This window comes from Typopeltis vanoorti, chromosome 14, assembly GCF_054136105.1.
Source record: "Typopeltis vanoorti isolate ZY-2024b chromosome 14, IOZ_Tvanoo_1.0, whole genome shotgun sequence".
Lineage (NCBI taxonomy): Eukaryota > Metazoa > Arthropoda > Arachnida > Uropygi > Thelyphonidae > Typopeltis > Typopeltis vanoorti.
In genome coordinates this window covers 85,303,641-85,331,442 of record NC_143562.1, presented here as the reverse complement: position 1 = coordinate 85,331,442, position 27,802 = coordinate 85,303,641, and the positions used below count along the sequence as shown (strand labels likewise).

General features: G+C 37.2%; 1 protein-coding gene across 5 annotated transcripts in view; it reads left to right on the top strand.

Moving 5' to 3' along the window:
• The window catches only part of lig (ubiquitin-associated protein-like lingerer), a 465,599-nt gene that overhangs the window by 142,200 nt on the left and 295,597 nt on the right, over window positions 1–27,802 (top strand). For all 5 annotated transcript variants that reach the window (XM_090403755.1, XM_090403757.1, XM_090403754.1 and 2 more), the window contains exon 6: window positions 842–925. In XM_090403755.1, coding sequence (XP_090259881.1) covers window positions 842–925 — 84 coding nt within the window. The remainder of the gene's footprint in view (window positions 1–841; window positions 926–27,802) is intronic.

Here is a 27,802-nt window from a genome sequence, read left to right as displayed (position 1 = left end):
GCCGAAAAACTTGGTGTACTTTTTTTGCACAAAACTGTTATTTATGTAAATAACATCATGCAGCTCTTTCTGTTTCAAAATCAATCCATTGTTGGTGTTCTATCTTGTAATCAAGTCATTGCCACTGAAGATGGCCTGTATTTTCAGCCCAAGATATTTGGCTTTATCTAAATAAATAGTATTACATATTTCTTATTATCATGTAAATAATTAATAGTAACTCTATGGCACAAGTATCTCTAAAAGTGCAGTGTCATGCAATTTTATTTATTTATATACATGTGTGTATTTTTAAATTACAGGTATTCAATCCTATGGGTTCCATATTTGTAATATAACAATGCATGATTAACTGGAATTCACTATTAAGAAATAAGTGTTTTGTGCATGGTTGGCACCCTCTTGTAAGTAGTCATATTATAGTAATATCAGAAGAAAGACAACAAAACCAATATGTGGGGTTCTGTGTTTAATTTGTAAGTTACTTATAACAGCAATGTGCATTGTTATTTAAACGACTGTCATAAATGTCTCTCACCTATCAGATGGGGTTCAAACCAAGGCTGTTGCTAACTGAATAGTATGTGGCATTCCGACTGCATTACTAAATGTTCACATTTAGTCTGCCTGTTCGTAATGTAAACTCATGCTGTTTGGTGGCTCTGTTTGAAACATGACTGATTCCTTGCTAATGGTGAATGCAGTATAGAATATTTTCATAAAAGAATGTTAGGGTTAATTTCTAGTTAAAATATTTAATGGTGCTGAACATAATTAATTAGTTCTTGTAATGAATATAGAATTGAAACTTTGAAATACACTTTCATAATGTCTCTCTTAGGGCGTAATAAGGAGAATGAAAAAAATGAAAGAAATCTTCAGGATAGCCGAAGAGAAAGAAGCTCTGATGGCAGGCCCAGAGCGCGTAAGAAAACATATTTTAATCGTATGAATCCATTGTAATAAAATTCTAATTTTTAGATGTTATTTTTGTTTAAGCTCACCCTCCCCCCCTTTTTTTTTCATGATTGAATGTAAAATATTTATTTGCCATATTTCATTTATCTACCCTATATATATATAATGATAAGCCTTTTTATGTTATGTTTTTTTTTGAAACGTTTTGAAACTCGGGCTACCCTGAGTGTCGAGTCATCAGAATTCAAGGAAAACCAGCCTACCAGTCCGGAACTTGGGGATTAGGCGATAGGGAATGGAATCCCCTATTCAAGGAGAACCGCCCACCAGGCTGGAACTCGGGGGGGGGGGGTATAGGCACCAGAGGAAAGAGCCCCCCCCCCTTTTGAAGACTCGACACTCAGGGGCTACTCTGAGTGTCAAGTCTTCAAAATTCGAGTCATCAGAATTCAAGCAGAACATGCCTACCAGTCCAGAACACGGGAGATTGGGTGACAGGGGGGCATAGCCCCCCCTGGTTAACTTGTAAATTATTAAACAAAAAATATATTTTTTTAGTGAAAAAATACTGTATTGTAAACACTTTGGTTTTGCTGCTGTTAAAAAAACTGAATGACTTCTTTTCTGTAAAATAAATGAGTTTTTTTTCTTCTTGAATGATTTTAGACATATGTATGCAGCAATAGGTTATTTTTGATTCCGTAAACAAATTGGAAGAAAATCCTTTTGGAATTCATCAAAAACGAATCAGTACATGTAATGTATCGATATTAGCAATATCAGAAGATAGGTGAACAAAATAAAAACGTGAAAGATATTTCAGAAGATAATCCTTTCAGACATCACAGCTTATAAAATTATAAAAAATTTTTTTTTTTAAATTATAAAAAATATAAGAAAGCTTGAATAGATCCATTAGGAGTCTGCTGTGTTCTTTTTGAAGAACTGAATGGTTTCAGTGTTTTTACTAGTGTTCAAGTTTTAATAGGAAGGCCATTCTAATATGAAATTTGTTGCATATATTACTATTATTATTACGGGCAACTCCAGGGAGTCATTAGACTCATCGAGGGAGGCCCCAAATCATATTCATCACAACTATTTGACATTCATACAGTATCTATCATACCTCGCCTTAAACTCATTCACTGTCACAGCATCCACCACAGACTCAGGGAGCGCATTCCACTCATTCACAACTCTAAAAGTAAAGAACCCAGCTCTAACACCTTTACTAACCACACTTTTGCCCAGTTTCCATGGATGTCCCCTAGTCCTCCCACAACCAGCCCTGTTCTCAAAAATATCTTCTGAATTAATTTTATAGAAACCCTTCAGTAATTTGAATGTCTCAATCATATCTCCCCTCCTCCGCCTATCAACCAATTTTTGCAACCCACAAATCCTCAACCTGTTCTCATACGGTTCATTCCACAGACCTGCTATCATCTTGGTCACTCGCCTCTGGATCCTCTCCACCTCCTCCCCATCAAGAAGAAACCTAGGTGACCAAATCTGAGCACAGTAGTCTAGATGGGGTCTTATCAAGGCTCGATAGAGAGGAATAATAACCTGCTTGTCTCTGCTTGTCAACGTATTCTTCAGCAACCAAGTGATTTGATGAGCTGTTTTGGTCACTTTTGCAATGTGTCCCTTTAATTTCAATTCCTTATCTACCAACACTCCTAAATCTCGTGCCTCATCAATTTCCTGGAGCAGGGTTCCACCAATGCAGTAAACTGCCGCCAATCTTTTCACCCCAAAATGCATAACCTTACATTTTGCCACATTAAACTGACATCCATTCTCCTTAGCCCAGACCTCCAATCTATCCAAATCATCCTGCAAAATTTTGACGTCATCTGCATTCACTATTGCCCTACCCAACATCGCATCATCCGCAAACAAATGAACTGTTCCTCTCAGATCATTTCCTATATCATTTATGAACAAATTAAACAGCAGTGGTCCAAGAACAGATCCTTGTGGCACACCACTAGTCACAGGCCGTCTTGTGGACTCTACTCCCGAGTAAACCACTCTCTGATATCTCTCCGTCAACCACCCTCCTATCCATCTCACCAACCCTATGTCCATTCCCATATGCTGCAATTTACTGATTAGAATTCCATGTGGAATCCTGTCAAAGGCCTTGGCAAGGTCCAGTAGAATCACCGTAAACCCATTACCCTTATCCAGTTCAGCCGTCACTGTGTTATAATACGTGAGCAAGTTACTGAGGCATGACCTACCCTTCACAAAACCATGCTGTCCCCGATACAGTATCCCATTTTCTTCTATCCAATCTTGTATTTTCCTCTTGACCATTTTCTCTAAGACCTTGACAATGATTCCTGATATGCTAATCGGTCGGTAATTTACAACAGCAGTCTTGGAACCACCTTTATGCAGTGGAACTATTTTCCCCTCTTTCCACCTGCTCGGGACTAACCCAGACCTGAGACTCAAATTAAACAAAATGGTCAAGGGTACTGACAATTCTTTAGCTGCTTCTCGTACAACACGAGCTGGTATACCATCCAAATCCCACAGATGTATTGACATTGAGGTTATGCAATAGACTACTCACCTCCACTTCATTAACCATAATTCCCGTATAATCTACTGGTTTATTCGTTTCTGCAATGTCACCACCTGGATGATATACTTTTGCAAAGTGCTCACTCAGTAACTCAACTATCTCAACTGATTCAGTTACCTCCCTACCATCGGCATTCTTTAAAATCATTCTACCATGTACATTTTTCCTTTTACTTGCTACATATCTAAAAAACTGTTTAGGATTCTCTTTAGCCTGCATGGCCAATGTTCTTTCGTAATTGCTTTTCTTACCACACTCGTCACCCTTCTGGCCTGCGCTTTATACCGTTCATGTGCCTGCCGGTCACCGTTCTCCTTAAATTCCCTCCATAGTTGTTTCTTTTTTTGCAACTCAAGCTTAATGGTGTTATTCATCCATTTAACCCTTACTTGATTTATTATTCGGACTCTAGGTATACAGTCAGCCATTGCTTCATGCAAGCACTTCTTAACTACCTCCCATGCACTATCAACTTCTAGTCCTTGCAGTTGTACATCCCATGGCACTGAACCAATTAAACTCCTAAGCTTGTCATACTTTCCAGGCCGATAATTCCACATGTACCCTGTCTTAATTGAAAATTCTACACCTTTAGCCACCTCCCAAGTTAAGACCCTACGATCACTCTCACCGATTGGTGGCAATGTGGTCATATTTGTTACAGCCAAATCCTCAGATGTAATTACTAGGTCAAGCACTCTCTGATCCCTAGTATTTTCCATTACATGCTGTCGCAGATAGTTATCCCTTAATAACCGCATAAAATCCAGTTCCTTCCTCCCGTGTGTCCTCTCCTCACTCCAATCAATGCGACCATAGTTGAAATCTATATATATATATCTATATCTATGCATACCTCCCTAAGAGACAGATGACTCATTTAGATCATTTTAGAGACTTACTGCAAATAGTCCTCCTCATTTTTTAAAAGTATTATTCATAGCGAATTCCTAGTCATCTTAAAAAAATAAATTTCTAAATCAGTTGTAAAACACCTAGTATATTTCTGTGATAAAGGGGGGCATACTGGTTTCCATTCTCCATGAAATTTCCACGTTAGGTGGAATCATGCCACTTGAAGTCTGTAGTGCATGGCTACCTTCAAGTGATTTTTGTTTATCCTGTTTTCTAAATTAATTTAATGTATCCCAATGGTGTTTAGGTGTTAACTTAAATGAGGTATTATTAAGACATCACACTGAAAAAAGTGTGAAGTTGTGTTTTTCTGAAATGATTTTGATTTGCAATGTGGAAAAAATGTATCTGTGGATATATAAAAGATTGACTATAGATGATTTCTTCTGCTTAAAGGTCAAAGTTGTATAATTGAGAGGAGACCTCCACATAGCCTTTAAAGGAGAACCGACCAGGGCTTCTGATCTAATGTCCAATCCTCGCCTTCTCGTGGTGCACCCTGTTGGGTATCTACCTGGATACTGAACGAACAAGGATGGACTGGCAATTTGGGATTTAGGTGACCAAATTGTATTCTTATTGGCTTAAACCAAAATACAAAATGATGGAACAACGTGACAAAATTTCATGCCGGCTGGGACGTCGCCCGGTTAAACAAGACCCCCATTGTTTTTGCCAGGGAACCAGGACCAACAGCGAAAAGTCAGCTACTGGAACAAATCTGATAATACACCCCAACTCAACATCAGCAGAGTTGAAGATCTGTACTATCAACATAAGATGCCTGAATGGAAAAAAATGGAGCTAGCTGAGGAATTAGATAAGTATCAGATCAACATAATAGGGGTGACGGAAACAAAAAAGACAAAAACTGGTGAGATTTTTCTGAGCAATTAATACAAAATGTTATATTCAGGAAATGACAATCAAGGAAAAGGAGTAGCGCCATAGTATTCAACACTAAATACGAGGCTAATCTTCTTGAATGGCATGCAGTCTCATGTAGAGTAATGTGGGCAACTATGAGAATGGGGTGAACAATGAGACTGTGGTCCCATAGAAGGTTCTACTAAGGTAGAAGTGGAGTAATTTTTTGAGGCTTTAGAGAAAGAAACTGATACAATGAAAAAAGGAAAAGTTGGTCCTTGTTGGGGATCTAAATCGCAGAGTAGGAAATGATTGTCAGACATACAAAAATATTTTAGGAAAATTTGGAGAAAAGAGCAAAGCTAATAATAATGGCAAATAATTGTTGTATTTCTGCTCAGGACACGAACTTGTTATTTCTAACACCATGTTCTAACATAAAAATGACACAAATTCACATGGAGAGAAAGCAAGAAAAAAGAAAAGTCTCATTGACTATGTTATTGTTGATAGTAATGTTTTCTCCCTGGTGCAGGACTAAAGAGTGTACAGAGGATTTGAAATTGGAAGTGATCACTATTTAGTCTTGAGCAGGATAAATTGAATTTCATATTGAAAAGAATAACATGTAAGAAAGTTTTAAAGCGAATAAAAGTGGAGCTGCTTTCAGATAGTGAACTGTAGACTAAAATACACAAAGATTATTGATGAAAAAATCAGAGTTTGAGAACAGGAACCAAACCTTGGAGATTCAGTGGCAAGCCTTCAAGAAAATCCTGATTGATTCAGCCAGAGAGGTATGTGGTGAGGTTCTCTGCAAGGATAGAAAAATCAGAACTCCATGGTGGACACAGGAAGTTAAATAGGAAGTTAAGGTAAAGAAGAAAGTATATCAAAAGTTCCTCGCAAATGAGTCAACTTGTGCTCTTAGAGAATACAGAGACAAATGTAAATGCTGTGCAAAACTAGCTAAACAAAAGTCATGGGAGGACTTTTGCAAGAAGATAGAAAATAAATATCAAGAAGGTGGCAAAATATTCTGGAGGTTGTTGAAGAAGCTTAGAAATGGAGGAAAGGGTGCTGTAAAAGGAATTAGAAATGATAATGGTAACATGAAAACATGAGAAAAAGATATCCTTGAAGTATGGAGTAATTACTTTGAATAATTGCTAAATGAAACAAGCAGTGATAGCAGAGTGTAAAAAAACACTCAACAGTCATACAGTCAGGAATACATATCCATACTTGAAGTAGAAGAATAGTTGAGAAATCATGGGAATATAACAAAGATCTATATTTAAGTTTTGTAGATCTGGAAAAGGCATATGACAAGCTGCCAAGAGAGAAGCTATTCAATACACTACAGTTATATAGTGTTGATGGGGCATTGTATCAAGCAATACTTGAGGTCTGTATTTGAGTTGTATGTCGGCAGTTAGAATTGAAGGATGTATAGGAAGATGGTTTAATGTTAAATCTGGTGTGAGACAAGGATGTACATTATCCCCTCTGTTATTCATTATCTATATGGATCACATTATGATGGAAAGTGGTATTAAACATGATATCAAATTGGAGATGTCAATGTCGGCTCTTTGCTTTATGCGGATGATGTTATACTTCTAAAGAAATCTGCTACAAGTTTGCAAGATTCCCTGACTAAATTGAATAACTATTGTAATAGATATGGTATGAAGGTCAGGATTAAAAAGACAAAGACAATGAAAGTAGGCAGAATTGTTGAAAATTCAACTGCATTGTGAACGCAGAACCTGTGGAACAAGTAAAACATTTCATCTACTTAAATACAGATCTTTGTTATATTTCCATGATTTCTCAACTATTTGTCGTAAAGTGAAGATCTGATCCTGACAGCCTCTATATGGCCTGAATCCAGCTTGTTCTTTACCAAGCTTTTCTTCCACAATTCTTCTCAACCGTTTCTCAAGTATACTTGCATAAATCTTACCAGGAACACTTAGTAGGGAAATACCTCTGTAATTCTCACATTCAGTTTTATTTCTCTTTTTATATATGGGTACTATGAGAGCTCTACTCCAATCATCGGGAATTTGTCCCTCTGTCCAGGCACGATTTTTAGTGAAGTTGCTAAATTAAATATGGAAATAGACAACAGAATCAAGAAAGGTGGTATGGTAGGAAGTCAATTTAATAAATTCATATGGAATAAGAGAGAAATTAGTCGGAACACTAAATTAGCTGTATACAAGAGTGTTGAAACTAATTTTAACTCATGGAGGTGAGAGCTGAGTGAGAAGTAAAACACTTGACCAAAGACTTGAGACCGCAAATAGAAGAGTCCTGAGAAAGATCAGAGGCATGAACAGATGGCATCAATGGCAATATCATATTAAAAACGAGGATATTAGGAAAGAAATTGACGTTGTCAGCATTGAGATATGCATTAGCAGCACTAATCTTAGCTGATATGGTCACTTAAACAAAATGGGAGAGGAAAGATTAGCAAAACAAGTGTTCTCTTCCAGGTTGGCAGAAAAACGACCCCTAGGAAGACCAAGATATAGGTCGATTGATATGGTACAAAGTGCCTTAGATGATAGAAATATAAGATCTGATAATGTTGGTGTCTTGACAAGTAACAGACTGATTTGGAGGAAAATTGTAGATAAGTAATAATGTAAATTTTTCATGTAGTACTATCATATCCTATACACCCCTTGAGGGTAAATGACACGAATTTGATGACGATTTCTTCTGCTATATATTTCTGATTTGCCCTTTATCAGGAATTTTCAACTAAAGATGAGTTAGAGCTGGCCTCATATAGAGTTGGCCTAGTGTTTCATCCTGCAAAAAGATAAACTAGACAGATGAACATATAATTGAACCCATAATATGCTATGTAGATGAATTACCTCCCCTACCAAAACATTAAACCAGTTTCAATGAAGCCAAGTTACTTTACAGCGACTGGCTATTAACCTAACCTGCAAGGGAAAAATAGGATTTCTGATTTCTGGTTTTATTCAAAAACAAGTGTTACTTTTCACTCATTTTGTTATGTTCAAGCTGTAATAATTAACATTAGACTGTTATAAATTATCCATTCATACCTTCTCATTCCACTAAATACACTCCCAGTTTCAACAGACAAACTGTTCTACTCACTAACTGCCCTATAAGAGTAAAATCTAGCTCTTTCACCTCTCTTAACTTCGCACAATGTCCCTTTGTCCACCAGTGCCCCTTGTTCTCTCCCTCTCCTTCCATGCATTGAGAATTTCTTTAGTTGACAGCTTGTAATCTTTTCCAGAAGTTTACAGAATTCTATCGTATCATCCCTCTTTATCCTGTTTACCAGTGTCTGTAGTCCATATAGTCTCAATCTGTCCTCATAATGTACATTCCAAAACCTCGATATCATCTTTGTTACTGTTCTTTGAGCCCAGGAGACTAAATCACTGCACAGTAGTCCAGGTGCTGTTGTATCAAGGTCTTGTAAAGAGGCAAATGCTTAAATGTCAATTTTAATATCAGCATTGCAGTTATCCTCTGAGTTATATTTGTAATTTTTTCTGTGTGATCTTTTCTACTTCAAATTCCTATTTACCATAGCTCTTATATCTCTAGATCTTAACACACCAAAGTGCATAACTCTACACCTATAACAGCAATTATCATTTGCCCACATTTCCAGCCTCTTCAAATCATTCTGTAAGTACTGTATATCAGTAGCATCCCTGATTGCCCTGCCTAATGCATCATCAGAAAACGTCTGCATGGTTAGCCTACTGGCTTTGCAACCATATGCCTGGGGAAGGAGTGTCCTAGGTTTGATTCCCATCAACGACGTGAGGAGCTCAAGGATCTTCCTCATCCATAGCCCAGTTAGCTGGTCTTGGTCGTGGACAGTAGGGTTTTTTCCCGCCAGTTTATCTGGTGTTTTTCATCCCGCAAGCAGGCAAACTGGTCCGAAGACACACACGGATTACAGTCAGGAATACTGACCCAGCCATTGGTCTGATTCGCCAGCCTATGCCGGTTCCGGAGCCCGAATAAAATTTGGGGGGGACTAGATGGTACCGTGAACTCCCGTAAAAAGGGGGAAACGCTGTATCATCACACGGAATTTATTTTATTTATCAGAAACAATTGAATATCTTCTTAGAGCTGTCCAAGGACTGATCATTGGGATACACTGCTAGGCACTTTGAATCTGGTCAAGTTCACCCCCCCCCTCTCCAAATACCACTTTCTGATACTTATCCAAGTCATTTATTTCAGTTCAATATTCTCCAGTTTATAGCAACAGCCTTTCATGTGGTATCCTATCAAATACTGAGGTATTTGATAGGATATTGTTGTGTAGCCATTCTCTTTATTAAAATTAGCCATAACATTGTAAAATATGTGCAAATTACTTAGCCATTACTGTGCTGTTATTTGCAAAGTTTAGCTTTATTAACTCATTTCTATATGTGATTTCTTACTAGTTTCTGCAAAATCTTCACCACCACCAGTCCAAAGATTCTTATAGATTGGTAGTTATATCAGTTTTTGTACATCCCTTGTACAACAGAAATTGTTGTATATTATTTCCATCCTGTGGCTCTTTCCTGAGTGCACTCAAGTTATACAACTATGTGAAGAGCATAGACAATTCTGCTAAACATTCCTTTTGTGCTGATATCTTATCCAGATTATGCAATGGCCCTTGAACTTCCTCATCATGCACTTCTGATTCTTTATCCAGTATGTTGGTAACCCACGTTCATTTTTTCTTTTACTTGCATCATAACAATAAAATTCTTCTGTAGTTATTATAGTAATCATTTCGCTTGAATGAATTGGTAAAAGTGTTTATTATTAAAAACAGAACTAGTCTCTTATAGTTTTCACAAGATCAATTCCAAACAGTTTACTTGTTATTTAGGATTATGACCAATGCAACTAAGTCTATGAGGCAGTGCTATTAACTGTGTGTATGTGTGTGGTTCTGTTTGGTTTGCCTGTTTGTAAGATGAAAAACCTTTCACACTGTGTGATTATTATATGACAGCATCAGCTCAACTGGCTGGTAATATGTTAGAGATTTTATTTTTTAGCATGCAGTTTTATTATCATATGTTTCAGTAGGGATGAATATGAATAAGCATTTTGCTGATATTATAATATTTTTAAATAGTTCGATCAATGCAGTATGTTGCATGTATGAGTAAACTGTAAATCTGTATATAGCAGGTAGTCAAAAAAATTGTAGAAATCACAGTAGATTATCATGCTTCATGACAAATAATTTCTCAAGAGATCAAAGTGTCACCTTATGAAACTGGTTGCTAAGCCACACACACACAATTCTATTTACAGGCTGCTCTCACTATTGCAAACAGTAATAAATTTCTTTTGGTTTGTGTACCTTTTTAATACTTAGTTTTCAGTGCAATAAACTAATGAAAACTGCAATATTGTATAATATTATATATTATATTGTTATATCTGTTTTTATCTCTGATTTGTATAATGCTATCTTGATTTAATGATCACTACCCCTTCCTTTATTGTATACGTTGGCCTCTGTCTGATATCTTTAACCCTTATATATCCCTAAATCGTGTGCCTAGCACTGAGTATATGATCTTACTGTTTATCTGACAATTTCTAAATTTTTGGGCCTCCAGAAAACACCTATTTGCCTGATCTCTATAAGTCATCCACATTTGCTCAGACAAATTTATTTCCAGCACCAACCTGAGCTTTAAGGACAGAGTCAAACTCAGCCTAATGACGGTTATAAAGTATCAGATGCTACTAATATAATTCGCTTGATATCAGAAGCCATAGGTTTTCCCTTTTGTCTATTTGCAGTCATGTCCCCTTTCCTTTCCTACTTAGGATATCCCCATGCACATATATGTTCACCATGTTCATAATTTTTGTGAAGGGTCTAGGTCAATCAACATGGTCAGAGAAGCAAGCATGGAAGGTAACAAACAAATTTAATGAATTCATAATTAATTACAATACAAAGACAAAATTGATATTTATGCTAGGTTAGAACTCTTACATTTCTCTCACTTTCTCATTCTTAGATAAACGTGGATTTCTTAATCTCTACAATACTATTCCTTTAACTTATCAAATATTTAGTTTACAACTTAATAGGAGCCAGCTAGGTATTGGCACATTATTAATCTCCCTCAAGTAGGTCACGACAGAATCTCCAGTAAATTAACAGTTCTCAGAGTTATAGGGTCATTCACACATAATAATTCTTCATGATGATCCTTATCATAAATTCGAGTTACACTTTCTTCCGTTTCTGTCAGTCAAGTTCTCTTAATATGTAAAAATACTTATCTACACTATCTTAGGTTCTTTCGGGATTTTGTCTGTCCTTCCTTCCTTATGAAGATCTGGCTGCCTTGGTTCTGTTGCCACGTGGGAATAATGTGCTCTCCTTGGATCGGGTGCGCGGTTTCTTTACTAAGGATTTACGTCGATGCTATTCCTTACCGATGGCCTGCGTTCAAGATTTGCCGTGTTCTGTTGCGGTGCCAAACTGGGATTTCTCGGAGATCAGCTCTTAAAGATAAGAACTGAATCACGATGACCACTCGAAGCACACAGTGAGAATACAGGAACAAACAAAACGGGGGGATTTCAATTCTGTGTTGCAGGTGTTATACGCTCCCCAAGAGCACCACCTTTCCGAGTTTGATCTCTCCTTTTGCCCTTCCGATTCGTCCTCGACTGGGTGACTTCACCGATCCTCATACGGGGCTTTCCAATTCTGGGAATGCATGCGTCTTGATGTTTTCTTAGAGGTAGCACCCATGGATGCTTACGTGTAGAAAATTTAGAATGGAGGTAGTCATTTAACTGATTTCTGATACCCATTCCCAGAAGGTGACTCTGGATGAGAGATTTAAGAATTTGATGGTTATATTCTGGAATAGGAGGGTCATCTAGAGATGATGTTAGTCTAAGAATCAAAGCCTCTTCTTCAACAGCAGGATAGTGGCTGGAAAATGGAGAGGCAGGGACAGGAGATATGGAGATATTACCTGTCCCTACCTGTGGCTGATGAACTGCCAATTCTTGAACTAAGGATTCGTAACTATCTTTCCATCTATGACACTTGATGGCATCCAAAGATCTTAATGGGAACACCCTAAATAAAGCCTCGTTGAAATTCTTTATCCCTCAAACCATCAACTCGAGCTCATGAGTGGCGAGGATCTTTTCTTCTTCGGCAGTCCAACATGCTTTGACATGACGAGAATATGTCTTCTTTCTTCTCTTCTGTCTGATTCCTGCTGCCGCCTCAAGCCTCTATTGCTCTCCTTCTAGCGCTGTCTATTGCTGGATGTCCAGAACCCTTTCTTTCCTATTTTATGGAGCTATACTTGGGTAGCTCCATCACTACATGGTCCAGTGCGACTTCTATTCTCGCAGTGCAGGGTGTTCACCAGGGCGATCATCTATCTCTTTCTTTAACTGAGTCATAGATGAGTTTCTTCACTCTCTTCCTAGCCATATAGGCTACTCTCTAGGCGCTTCTTCCTTTAGCCTCTCTACCGGCCGAGGTGGATGAAATAGTGAGACCAACTTGCACTTCTTATCCATGTTATTCAATAGGTGTTACAGAATCGTATCTAGGTTTATCTGGACGTATATATACGTTCTGGCCGGTTAGGGTGTTAATGCTATGGGCTTTGTGGACGATCTTATTCTTGTAGCCTCTACTAATGTTGACTTGCAGGAACTCCTTGACCGGGCAGTTGACTTTTTCTCTATTCAAGGCCTTTCCATTAATGTAGAGAAGTCCTGCTCTTTAGTTCTTGTCCCCTCTGGTCGTGACAAGAAGCTTAAGGTCGAGACTATAGAGTTTTCCCTGCTTTGACTATCCTGGAAGAGTGGAGATACCTCAGTATCATGTTCACCCCCAAAGGGAAGGTGTTCTGTTCCTTCTATGCTAATAGCTGGGATCACTTCTTTGAGGAAAGCTTCTCTCAAGTCCCAGCAAAGATTGTCTCTTCTTTCCCACTATCTCTTACCTCGCTTTTACCACTAGTTGGTGCTTGGTAGGACATATATCTCGGTACTGTTCCGAATGGACAGGGCTATCCATTCAGCTGTGAGATCATGGCTCAACTGCTGCCCGACACCCCTACTGCATATTTCCACGTGAGAGTGAAGGACTGCAGGCTCGGGGTTCCATCACTTAGATGGCTGATCCTACACCTGCGGCTGTCCAGAATCGCAAAGTTAGAACTATCTTCTTCTCCTATCTGCAGAGAGGCTTTCTATTGCCCATTAATACAAGACGACTTTAGGCAGGCTAAAGGCTGGTCCCATTATCAAGGTAAGGTATCTTAATTGAGTTGGCACCCGCAGAACACAAGAGATGGGTATCTCTGTTGCACTGTTCTGTAGATGGTGCTCCTTTTAAAAGAGTCGTATCTGGTGCTTCCCCAGGATGATTGGGTAAGGGATGGCACCAGACTCCTCCCTGGGTTTGAGTATATTGACCTTATCAGGACAAGGATCAATGCCCTACCCACTCGAGTTCACACAACCCGATCGGGTAGTGATGACTCAAACTGTAGGGCTGGCTGCCACTACAGCGAGACATCGTCTCACTGTAGTGTTGCTTCTGCACCCATGGGGTCCTCATGCAGAGGCATGATGCTGTGGTCTCCATTCTGAACAACTGCTTTAAGAACAGAGGTTGGGAGACTGCAGTGGAACCGCATTATAGGATCTCCGTAGGTTTGCCTAAGCCAGACTTAGTTATTAAAAGGGATGTGACATTTGGGTAGTTGATTAATAGGTGGTGGGAACAGGGGACCCACTAGCCTATAGTCATAATAAGAAGGTAAACTATTATAAGAATAACCAAGATCCAGTTAATAAGATACAGGAGGAGCATGGGACAACTCCGAGGTTTACCAGCGCCACCATCTCTTTACATGGCATATGGAGCGCAGATAGCTATAAAGACTTAAAGAAACAGCGTGGGCTTATGCAAAAGGATATTATTATGCAAGTTATTTCCTTGAGGGCACTGGTGGCATGGAATTGCCACCAGAGAATGACCACAATGATAACTAGAACAGGCATAGGATAAAACACTTGTAATGGCTTAGGCCTATATCAAGTCTGGACGTGATGTAAAGATAGTACTACCCATAACCAGTACAAAGATTCATAATAATAAAAAAAAAAAAAAAGGTGTACCGCAAGGATCAGTGCTTGGTCTACTGTTATTATTGTGCATTATATATTATTGTCCAGACTTGATATAGGCTTAGGCCTATATATGAAGTCTGGACGTGATGTAAAGTTAGTACTGCCCATAACCAGTACAAAGATTAAAAAAAAAAAAAAAAAAAACAGTGGTGTACCACAAGGATCAGTGCTTGGTCTACTGTTATTATTGTGCATTAATGATATTTGGAAGGATTTGACAAGTGACATACAGCTGTTTGCTGAAGTGCAAAGATAGGTAGGGTAAGCAGGAATGCTGCTGATATGCAGTACTTGCAGAATGATTTAAATAGGCTGGAATTGTGGGCATGAGAAAATGAATGTCAGTTCAATGTAAAGTCATTCACTTTGGCATGATTAGATATCTAATTTCATATTATTTTAGTGGGATTATGCTAGAAGAAATTGATGATGCTTGGGATCTTGGAATGTTAGTAGATAAGAAATTGAAGTTCAGAGGCCATGTGGCAAAGATTACAAATACAACTCTAAAGATAATTGCATTGCTGAAACAAACTTTCACATGTAAAGATAATGATTTTATTTTGACTCTTTACAAGGCTTTGATAAGACTTCACTTGGACTATTGTGTACAGGTCTGGGCTCCTGGTTTCTGTCGTGAATCTCATATACTGGAGAGAGTGGAATACTGATTATGAAGACAGATTGAGAAGTTGTAGGCTGCAAACACTAACAAACAGGAGAAAGAGGGGTAATATGATTGAGACTTACGAACTTCTGAAAGGGTCATGTGATTGAATTGATGGAATTTTTCAATTTATGGAAGGTGGGGAAAGGACAAGAGGGCATCCTTGGAAGCTGAGAATGAATGCTGCTAAGAGGGGCATATGGCTAGATTTTTCTCTCATAGGATGGTGCATGATTGAAATGGATTTCCATTGGATGTTGTGAGTGCAAGCAATGTGAATGAATTCAAGAATAAGTATGATACCTGGTGCTCATAGTATGTGGCCTCTTTCGATGAGTCTCTGACTCCCTGGAGGTCTCTCTTAATAATAATAATAATATATATGTATATATACATACAGTCATCCCTTGACTTACGTCCGGGCTCTGTTTCATCCGGCAGGACCTAAGTTGATTCATTAAATCAACAGCGTTATTGACTGTTGATGACTGTTGGTAAGTCTTTAACCTCTTAACTTCTTGAATGCAGCTTAGGGACTTAACCGTAATAATTATACTGTCATTTTAATTTTTAAACCTTATTATAAAACTATACTCTGTGTTACTGCAACCATAAAACAGGAGAATAATCACCCAAATCTTCCTCCACAATCACATCTTAATTACCTTCCCTGTGCGAACGATCAGGCTGTGGCTCTTCTGGTGTAACCTTTGTTTGATCGTTTTTTTGATGAAAATGTCCAATGTGCTTTGCTTATTCCTCTTATTCTTTTCATAATAAATTTGTTCATTCATAGCAAGCAAACACAATATGTAGTTTCGTTTCTATTATTAAGTAGCGTTCAACGTTGGGGTCTATGTTTTCAGCCATTTTGAGAACATCGCTAACTGCAAAGAACATTTCTGCAAGACCCTTCACTGTAAATTGTTTAACTACCTCTTCCTGTTTATCTTTTTCTTCTTCTACAACACGTTGTTCCTCCAGTTCGACCAATTCTTCGTTGGTCAACTCTTCAGGGGAACTTTCTATGAGTCGAATTATGTCGTCATCATTCACTTAGAGATTCAGATTGTTTGTTAGGCCCACTATTATAAAATTCCAAAATCATGCACAAATCTTTTTAATGTAATTTTCATATGCCACTCATACATTTAGAGGTCACTTTGTCCCAAGCCACAGCAATATTTTTAATAGCATGATAAATATTGAATGTTTTCCAGAATTGCACGAGAGTCGGGTCATTTCCTTTAGTAGCAGAAATGGCTTGTGAAAAAGCTCGATAATAAGCCTTAAAAACTGCAAGAACCTGATCCATCAGTTGGATCAATGAAGTAGTGTTTGAAACAAGGTCATGTTTCAGGGAGAAACATGACCTTGAAGTTGGTGAAGATCACTGCATTAAGACGGATGACCTAGAGCATTATCTACATTTTATTTCACACAATAGCCTTTTATTTTACTCGCAATCAACAGTTGATTAAGGCATCCTGAAACAATTTTTGAATCATCCACGACTTCTTATTGCTCCAATAATGAACTGGGAGTGTATGCTTCCTAATGTTTTTGATGATTCGTGGATTCTCACTGTGCTATATCACATAGGTTTCAGTTTATATCTAGCCACATTACCCTTAACAGAATCGTAATTCAGGCATTAAGAACTTTGAAACTAGGTATAGATTTTAGATTTTGTGGATGAATTGTCTGCTTGGGCACATTTTTCCGAAACAAGGAGGTCTCATCCATATTAATTATTTGCTGTGGCAAATAATTTTTCTTTGTAATAATTTTATCCAATTTTTCTACAAACTCCTTGGCAGCCTTCTCAGCACTTGCAGATTTCCATACGTTTTCACATTATGGTGCAAAACACTGCTTGAATCTCGTGAACCAACCGGGAGAAGCTTTGAATTTTTAGTAGTAATCAGGTCCTGCTTTCTTCTTCAACATGTTGAAGAGACTTAGTGCCTTAGCGGTTATGATCATAGTGCTCAGGGGTATACGCTTTTGGTTCAGGTCCTCTATCCATGATGCAAGTAGCTTTTCCATATCACCGATAGGACCTTGTCATTGCTTCATCACTATCGCCTATTTAATGGAAGCAGATCCTTTCACAGCCTATTTGACGACCATTTTGAAAAATAAGGATAAAATCATAGATGATTTTATCCTTATTTTTTTTGTTTTTCCTTGTTTTTCAAAATGGGCATCACTGTAGAATGAGACCATCCAAAGTCATGTACGATCACATTGACGGGCTTACCAGCTTCATGTTGCTTTATAACTTGCAACTTCATTTCAAAATCAATTGCTTGCCTGGTTTTTCTGCGATTCTTCACTACATTTTTTGATTGTGCGTGTAGGGGCCATTTTGCACAAAACATTGCGAAATATTTAACGATAAGTACACAAATAATCCATTTTTGAAACACAAAAATCAACAGAGGAACTGTTGAAGACGTGTCTACTGCGAGGGGAGGTCGCTGATGAAAGCATTGTTGCCACTGTGCATACTTTACCTTGCGCTCGCTTGTGTCTTGTTCAGAAGTATAGCCGAAAATGTTATTTATTCCCTTATGGGATCACAGACATATCTTCGAAAGGACGTAAGTCGAGGGATGACTGTATAACGGTATCGACATATACGAGGGTGGTCTGAAAAGTTCTCGACCTAAAATGAAAAAACAAATTTATAATTTCCAAATTATTGTTATTTTTCAACATAATCTCCCTTAAGGCTAATACATTTATTCCAGCAATGCTCTGGTGAGATTATCCTGTTCCTGTAGTGGTTCTCAGTAAGATCTGAAAAATACCCCCCCCCCCCCCCCCCCATACAGCTGCAATCACCTCTTCGAAGAAAAACGCTGACCAACGAGGAAGAGTTTTAGTTTTGGGAAGAAATAGAAGTCAGAGTAAGCCAAATCTGGGGAATAATGTGGATGTTCCAACAATTCATAGTGCAGATCCCTTAATTTTCCCATTGCCAAAACACCTTTGTTGGTAGGTGCATTCTCTTGATGAAAGACGATATTTTTCTTCTGCGAACTGGGACTTTTTTCAAGAATTTTTTCATCTCGTCTGGTTAAAAGATAGGAATAATATTCCCCGGTTATTGTTTTATCCTTTTCGAGATAATTAATGAACAAAATGCCTTCAGCATCCCAAAACACCGGTGCTATGATCTTTCCTGCTGATGGAACAGACTTTGTCTTCTTTGGCACTGAACAACCAGATTCTGGTGTGCATGGTGAATCCACGTTTCAACCATAATAATAAATTGATGACTCACAAAACCTGTTCGATATTCTTTTATGTACTATCTTTATAGATACTAATCCTGCTTCCCTCCTTTCATTCCAAATGCCTGTATTCCATGAATTATCTTGTCTACAAATTATTTTTTTATTAACTCCAGTATCCATTTTCCAATCAGCTCTTGGATGTGTTTTATAATTAAAATAAAAATCCTTTTGCTGAACCTACATCTACAAACATATCTGTAGTTTAGTGGTTGTTGTTTTCGATCTAAACCAAAAAATATGCATTAAAAATCTTTCTGTGCAAATAGTAATCGGATATGTTCCCTCTTTATTAACACCTCATTAGCTCACTTGATAGTAATGGCATTGAAAAGATCCAGTTTCAAATCATATCTAGAGCATCTTTATAAAGGCTTTTCAGTTGAAGAGCGAGTCAGCCAGTCTCATGCATAAACAGTTTGGCATGGGTTCCCCCCCCTCCCCATTTCTGGGGAGGAGCATTCAGAAAGCCAGACATGCTAGGTCAGACATAGAGACCTATGTAGATTGAATTAATGCCCTTATCACAGCATTAGTTAGGTTTTTGTTATACCATTAACAGGCTATTGGCTTAAACCAGAGAAAAGTCATAGTCAGCTACTGTTGCAAACAATACCAGCAGAATTTAAGATAAGCACCATCAATGGAAAAGAAAGAACTTGCAGAAGAATTAGAAGTACCATATGACCATAATTGGAATTACCAAAACAAGCATCTAGTGAGATTCTCCTGAATAACAAAAACAAAGCATTATATTCTGAAAATGATGAACAAGAAAAGTAAGAATAATTACAGTACTCAACTCACCAAACAAAAAAAAAAAAAAATCTTGAATAGCTGGCAATTTCAATAGTGATGTGGGCACACCTCAAGTTGAGTAATCGACTTATTTGTGCTTAGTGTCCCACAGAAGGTTATATTAAGAAAAGTGATGGAATTTTTCAAATCATTAGAAAATGCGACCAACAATAAGAAAAAGGACAAGTTATTGGCAATTTGAACAGCTGAGTAGCAACCAAATACCAAACATAAAAGCTATCAGGCCTTGCAGAACATGCCACCCTGACTAAGCATATGGTTCTTTGGAAGAAAACTAAACTTACATAAAGATAGGTTCCTTGTGGAATTGTTACGCAAAGAGAGCTGTTGAGGCTTTTCCATATCACTTGAATATAAACTGATCTGATGGCCTTCATTTATCTCCTTTATGAGAAACATTTTTGTCTCGATCTTCTATAAGTTCCTGATGATTTTAGATTCATTTTTTTTAAAAATTAAATATTTACTGTCAGCTGTCTTACTTGCACTTTATGGCTCTTTTTTGTATTCCATTGTTAATGTACTGAGGATGCCTTTGATACTTAAGGAATTTTTCCATTGATTAAATTTACTTCCATGGAAGTTTGAGTTTCCATCTTTAATTTCTATAAACATAATATTTTGGGAAAATTTGAAGAAAAAGGCAAATCTGATGATGTTGGAATGTATACCTACTTGATTTCTGTTTAGCATTTAGACTAGTTATTACAAATGCAATGTTCCAACATAAAGATGAGCACAAATTTACATGGAGAAAAGATACAAGGCATATGTTACATTTGTTATGTCATTACTGAGCAATATTTTCATGCTTATTCAGGACACAGGTATACAGGTGATTTGAAAAAGTAGGTGATCACCATTAGGTTTGGAGTAGACGTAATAGATTATGTATTGAAAAGAAAAGTGTTTAAGAAAGTTTTAAAAAACAATCATTCAAGCACCTGTCAGAGGTGGCTGTAGCTCAAATTATTCAAAAAAAAAAAAAAAAACATTGAAAACAAGAATTCAATCTTTGAAACTCATTGCACATGCTAGAGCCTCTGTAGCTCAGTCAGTATAGATGAAAAGGCCTGGTTTCAGTGCCCATCGATCTCTTTCGACTAAAGCTGAGTTAACTGGTCTCATGTGGCAAGAGGGTTTTTCCACTTGGAAACTTTGGTTTTTCTTCCCTCAGAACAGGCAAACCAGACTCTTGAACACATGGATCTACAGTCATAAAATATATCATCATTATCAGCCATTGTCGATCTACTGCTGGATGACTTCCTAAGATTACTCCAAAACTGTCTGTCCATGGCTCTCTTTTCCCATGCCACAAATCTGATGATATCATCAATCCACTGTGATTTAGGTTGGTGTTGTGGTAGTTTTTCCTCTCGTGGAATCCAATCCAGTACTTCTTTTGTCCATCTTGTCTTCGAGCAATATGCCCAGCCCATTGCGACTTCAGATGTTTCACTCTTCCTATGATGTCAGATACTTTGGTTTGATTTCTTTTTCATGTATTCCTTTGTGATCCAATCTTGTGATACCAAGCATACTTCTTTTCATACTAAATTGTGTTGTTCTTAATTTTTGAATTTCCTTTGCATTTAGTGTATGTTTCACAGCCATATGTCAGTATAGGAAGAATACATTGGTTAAAAACTTTTCTCTTCAGGCATAATGGTAGTTGGCTTTTGAATATTGAATGTAATTTCCAAATGCTTTCCACCCAATCATCGTGCACCTTTTAATTTCATCCATGATATTTTGTTCAATTGATATGTTTTCCTAAGTACATGTAATGATCTACTTGTTTAATTTCCTCATTAGTGATTGTTATTATTTCTGGTTGGACATAGCTATTGAACATAACTTGGGTCTTCTTTAGGTTTATCTTTAGGACAGCTGTTTTGCTAGCAATTTGGAGTTCATGGATACGAGTCTGTAATTCATGTGCAGTTGAAGTAAAGATTACAATGTCATCTCTCTCTCTATGTTCACTGGACATCTACAGATGCCGTATGGTCAGTTCGATGCTCGGTGATGTGCCACACCAGGTTTCGCCATGTAGTCCTGTTGTTTGCTTTTCTGGCAGCCTCAACTCTCTGAAGATCAGTTATTCCACACACACACCATCCATCCATCCATCTCATTGATGGTCTACCCCTTCCTCTTTTCCCAGGAACTATGCCTTCTATCACTGTTCTGAGAAGTCCTCCTTGCATTCTTTCTATGTCCAAAATATTTTAACTTTAGTTTGTCAATATCCTTAAGGAGCCTTAAAGTGCTAGTGATCTTTTCTAACACCCATTGATTTGTACACCTTTCAGTATATGATATCCTCAACAGCCTTCTGTAACACAACATCTCAAAAGCAGATATCCATTTCTTATCTGACTTCTTTAGGTTCCAAGTCTCGCATCCATAAGTCGCTGTTGGAAAAACAATTGCATCCAAAATCCTCAACTTTGTTCCCATGGAGATATATCCATCCTTCCAGATTTTAGAAAGGTCTCTGACTGTTGTTTTAGCCATTCCTAACCTTTTTCTGACGTCTTCTGAGCAGCAATTCTTCACATTAATAATGGATCCCAGGTACTCAAACTTGCTGACTTCCTGAATTATTTCTCCATTAAGGTACACTTGTTTCTCAAGAGCTTCTCTGTTTGTATTTCCTTTGAGAATCATAATCTTTGTCTTGCTAGGATTGAGTTGAAGTCCTCTGTTATTACTGATCTTGTTGAGTTTGTCAAGAATTATTCCTAGTTCTTTCATGTCATTACAAAGGAGTGTACTGTATCATCAGCATACCTCAGATTACTGATCAATCTACCTCTTATCCTAATTCTTGTCCTGAGCTCATCCAATGCTTCACGCATGATGTCCTCCACATATATACTAAACAAGTAAGGAGAAAGTAAACATCCTTGCCTAATTCCTTTTCCAGCTTGAAGCCAGTCAGTCAATCCAACACCTGTTTTTACTGTGGCTTCTTGCTCCCTATACATGTTGGCTATCAACCTGATAGTGTGTTGAGGAAAACCCATTCTTTTCATTACTTCTCACAGTTTCACATGCTCAACACAGTCAAAAGCTTAGAGTAGTCTAAGAAACACATTACTAGAGGGGGGTCTGAATTCTTTATATTTTTCTATGATCTGTCTAAGACAAAGGATCTGATCTCTGGTGCCTTTCCTGAAACCTGCTTGTTCCTTAGGCCTCAACTTTGGCCTCAATCCCATTTAGCATGATCTTCAATAAAATGACATTTTATTGAAGATCATGGCTCTAATTTTGCTTGCATGAGATATTAAACTAATAGTTCTATAATTCTTGCACGCCTATATATCATCTTTCGTATGTAGTGATATGAAAACCAACTTCTTCCAGTCTTTAAGCCACGATACTGTCTCCCATATCCTTGTAATCAATCTATGAAACACTCTTATCTCTCTGTCCCCTGTGGCTTTAATTAACTCTGCTGGGATTTCATCTGCACCTGGGGCCTTATCGCTGTTAAACTGCTTAACTGCTCTTTCAACTTCATGCCTAAGTGGAGGGGGACTTCTCAGAACAGGCATAGTTCCTGGAAAAAGAGGAAGGGGTAGACCATCAAATCAAAATTTTCCTGGTGAGAGGGCTGCACATTTTCTTTATCCACTGTGCTGTACAGTTCCTCACAGTATTCTTTCCAACTGTTTTGTTAGTAATGCTCCATTCCTGTCTTTGATGACATTTAAATTAGGCTTAAACTTGTGCTTTAAGTCATGAACTAAATAAAATACCCTTTTATAATTGTCTCCTCATCTCGAACTCCATTTTTTCGCATTTATTAGCATAGAACTTTTCTTTGTCCTGCTTGATGGCTCTTCTGACTTCTCTCTAATCTCTTGTATTCTTCAGTCCCAGTGTCTCTTTTTTTTCCCAACCACCTTCTTTTGATTAGTTCCCATGTTGAATCTGATATCCATGGGTCTCTTGGTCTTCTCATTGGGCTGAGATACTTCTTCGTTGTATCCTGTATTATCACCTTAACTCCTTCCCAAAGCATTTGTGGCGAGTTCTCATCAGTCTCCAAAAAAATCATCCAACCAGTTGATGTTTCTTCTGTAAATCCAGTATGTCATCTGCAAAGTGTAAATGGCATAAATATCTTCCATGTATCTTCAGAACCTTTTCTTTCCCAATCAAGAAGTTTGAATATTTCTTCTAGGCACACTGCGAATAATTTTGGAGATATTGTGTCACTCTGCCTTTATACCTTTCTGTATTTCCACAGTAGAGATGTTTCCATTGACCTGAATTGTCCTGATGTATGGCTCATCCACTTGTTGGTTTCATAATGCTTTAAGTATTGCACAAGTTTTAAGTGAATCAAAGGCCTTCTCATAGTCAATAAAACCAAGGCATAGTGGTAACTGATATTCATTATACCGTTCAATAATCTGCTGTACAACTTGAATATGGTCTATTGTACTAAACCCCCTTTGAAAGCCTATGATCTAAGACTTTTGTAAACACTTTGTAACCTGTAACCACTGATAGTAGACTGATAGGTCAGTAGTTCGTCAAGTCACCTTTTTTATGTATCAGAATTAGGGTAGCCTTCTTCCATGTTTCTTGGTACATCATTTTTTTTTCAAGCATAAAGTAAATAGTTTTGCTAAGAATTTGTAGATTATTTCTCCACCTGTTTTTAGAAGTTCAGCTATAATTTCATCCTCACTTCAGTTTTCCCATTTTGCAAGCTTTGGATGCTCCACATAACTTCTTCTGGTAGAATTTGTGGTACTTCAGCTGTTTCGTAGTTGTCTTCTTCATTTAATTCATCATCCTGATATAATATTGAGTAAAATTCTTCAACTCTTTTTGCTATAGTATATCTATCTTTGGTGATGATCCCATCTTGTAGTTTGACTGCAACCATCTGTTGATCAATTGCTGTTTGGCTTTTTTGAGACTACATTTGTTTTCAATTGTTTGTTGTATGAATTTACAATTGAATTTTCTTATTTCTTTTGTGATATGTTTTCTGATCATTTTGCACAATTCATTTTTTCATGATATGAACCAATCAATTAACAGATGTTAATTGATTGGTTCATATCTCTCATTTCTTCAAAAATTTTTGTCTTGTTTCTGTTCTGTGGTACCAGCTATTTCAAGTGAGAATTGTAAAAGGTTTTGGGTAATAATGTCATTACTTTCTGATAGATTAGCATTGTTATCTATAATAAGATGTTTAAATCTGTTGTTTAGTTCGTGTTGGAATATCTTTTTTAATGTTGAGTTTGTGTATGTCTATGTTTTGCTTCGATCTTTGAAACATTTTTCTTCTTTATGTAAAATTGACTATTTGGGAAATGTTGATCAAGTATCTGAGAAAAAAATATTTTAATACCAACTAGTTTCACCAACTTTGAGCTTTTGGCATCTTCAGGATATAGGACTGATGATAGGAATTAAAGCTAACAAAACTTGTTACAGACTAGACATTAACAGAATTCTAATTATAAATTGCAAAACAACACTGAACGTGTACAATACACAATATACAGGAAATGAATTATGCAAATTTATGCACAACTTTATACTGAACATGGTATTATTGATAGATAGTCCATGCCCTGAACAGAAATCCAGCATAAGTTAAAGCTGCCAAGAAGTTATATTCTTGGTTTCATCCTTCATCCAAGTGAAAGCAAGCAAAGTTTTTACATGAAGTAACTCATGACAACACTACTTGTATATAGAGGCTAATGACTTCACATCAGTTGCCTTAGTATCCCATAATGCAACACACATTGTGTTTTGGCACTTCCCATAATGCTTAGTATTATGCGAAGTGCCTGTAAGGATATGTGTGCTGCATTATGGGATACTAAGGCAACTAATGTGAAGTCATTATCAATTATATACAAGTAGCCTTGTCATGAAGTTACTTCATGTATAAACTTTTTTGTTTACACTTGGATAAAGGATGAAACCAAGAATATAACTTCTTGGCAGCTTTAACTTTTGCTGGATTTCTGTTCAGGGCATGGACTATCTATCGATAATACCATGTTCAGTATAAAGTTGTGCATAAATTTACATAATTCATTTCCTGTCTATTATTTTCATATATCAGTGAGAAAAGGAAATCAACTCAATAGTGGATTCAAGAAGTTAAAGAGGAAGTTCTGGGAAAGAAGAAAGTGTCTCAAAAATGTCTTTCAAATAAGTTGGCAGATGTTGTGAGAGTACAGATAAAATGTAAGATAGCTGAGCTATGTGCAAAACTAGCTTAAAGGTTACAGGAAGTTTGGGTAAAAATATGGAAGATACTAGGAAGGTGGGAAATTCTAGATGCTATTGAAAAAGTTTAGAAACGGTGGAAAGAGTACAGTAAAAGGAATCAGCTGAAAATAAAGATATTCTAATATCTGAAGCGACAGATATGCAGAACCACTGTTCTTCTGCATATCTATCTCTGTTATAGAACACTGGTAGAAAATGCTTTCAAGAATACATATCAGTATGTGAAGTAGGGGAAAAAAAAACCCCTCTGAAATGCATATTGAGTATGATATTTGACTGTAGAAATGCTCAAATATGAAGTTACGGGGGGGGGGGGGGGGGGTTGAAAAATTCTCATCCTCGACCATAAATGGCAATACTATCGGCAAGATTTTTTTTTTCTTCTACGTTGGTACATCTGTTATAAGCATCCATGTGAAATTGCAAGTCATTCTATCAAGTAGTTTGTTTTTTACAGCTGTCTGAAGCAAAAGTGTAGTCTGTATTCCCTTGAAATGGGTACAATGGAGTATTATTGTGCAATTATAAAATTCTTTATAAAAAAAAAGGTTTAATGCCAAAAGAAATTCATTTGAAGTTCATAAAAATTTATGAGCACTCTTCTTCATTTTTGACAATTAAGAAATGGGCTGCCATGTTTAAATGTGGCCGTACTAGCTTTGAAGATGATCCACGTGAAGGACATCCAATAAAATGTAACAACACCAGAAATCATTGATCAAATGCTCGATATGGTATTGGATGACCAGCGAGTCAAAGTGCGTGAAACTGCTGAGACTATAAGCATTCCAAAAGAATGTGTAAGATATATTTTGCATGAAGAATTGCAAGTGAAAAAGCTTTGCACAAGATGGGTGTCACACTTGCTCACAGCAGATCAAAAATGCACTCGCATGAAAATCTCTGAACAGTGCTTGGAGCATTTTAACAAGAATAAAACTGATTTTGTATATTAATTTATTATTATGGATGAGACTTGGATTCACCATTACGCACCAGAATCCAAACTGCAGTCAAAACAGTGGACAGAAGCTGGTTGTTCAGCACCAAAGAAGACAAAGTCGGTTCCATCATCAGGAAAGGTCATGGCATCGGTGTTTTGGAATGCTGAAAGCATTTTGTTTATTAATTATCTCAAAGGGTAAAACAATAAATAACTGGGGAATATTATTCCGATCTTTTAACCAGACTAGACGAAAAAAATTCATGAAAAAAGGCCCGGTTTGCAGAAGAAAAATATCTTTCATCAGGACAATGCACCTACCAACAAAGGTGTTTTGGCAATGGGAAAAATTAAGGGATCTGCACTATGAATTGTTGGAACATCCACATTATTCCCCAGATTTGGCTCCCTCTGACTTATATCAATTCCGAAAACTAAAACTCTTCCTCGCTGGTCAGCGTTTTTCTTCGAAGAGGTGATTGCAGCTGTAGGGGGGAATAAATGTATTAGTGTTAAGGGAGATTATGTTGAAAAATAAAAATAATTTTTAAATTATAAATTCATGTTTTCATTGTTAGACTGAGAACTTTTCAGACCACCCTCGTATAAATGTTTATGACTCTTCCTAATTCGTATTGCTGTCCAAAGGACTGTTAATACCCATTTATAAAATGTGACATAATATACTGAAAGTGAAAAATCAATGGAATTTTTCTGTATAGTAAGATTTATGCTGGCATACTCGAGAAAAGGCTACAGGAAAATTCTCAAAGCGAAACTTAGAGAGGCTTGGTTCAAGTGAAATAGAATTTTTCAGGATCAGATTTTCACTTTACAACAAATAGTTTAGAAATTCTGGGAATATAACAAGGATCTGGATTTAAGTTTTGTAGCTGTCAGAAAGGCATGTGACAAGGTGCCAAGAGAAAAGCTATTCAAAACTCTACAGTTATATGGTGTAAATGGGACATTATATCAAGCAATAGATATCTGTATTTGAGTTGTAGGGTAGCATTTAAGAATTGACAGAGGTATAGGAAGATAGTTTGATGTTAAATCAGATGTGAGAGACATGGGTACACATTTATGTCCACTGTTACTCATCTACGTTGATCACATTTTGGCGTAAAAGTAGCATCAAACCTGATATCAAAATATCAGGTTTGATATTCAGCTCTTTTCTTTATGCAGATGATGTTCTATACTTAAATGAATCTATTACCAGTCTTCAGGATTCCCTAACTGAA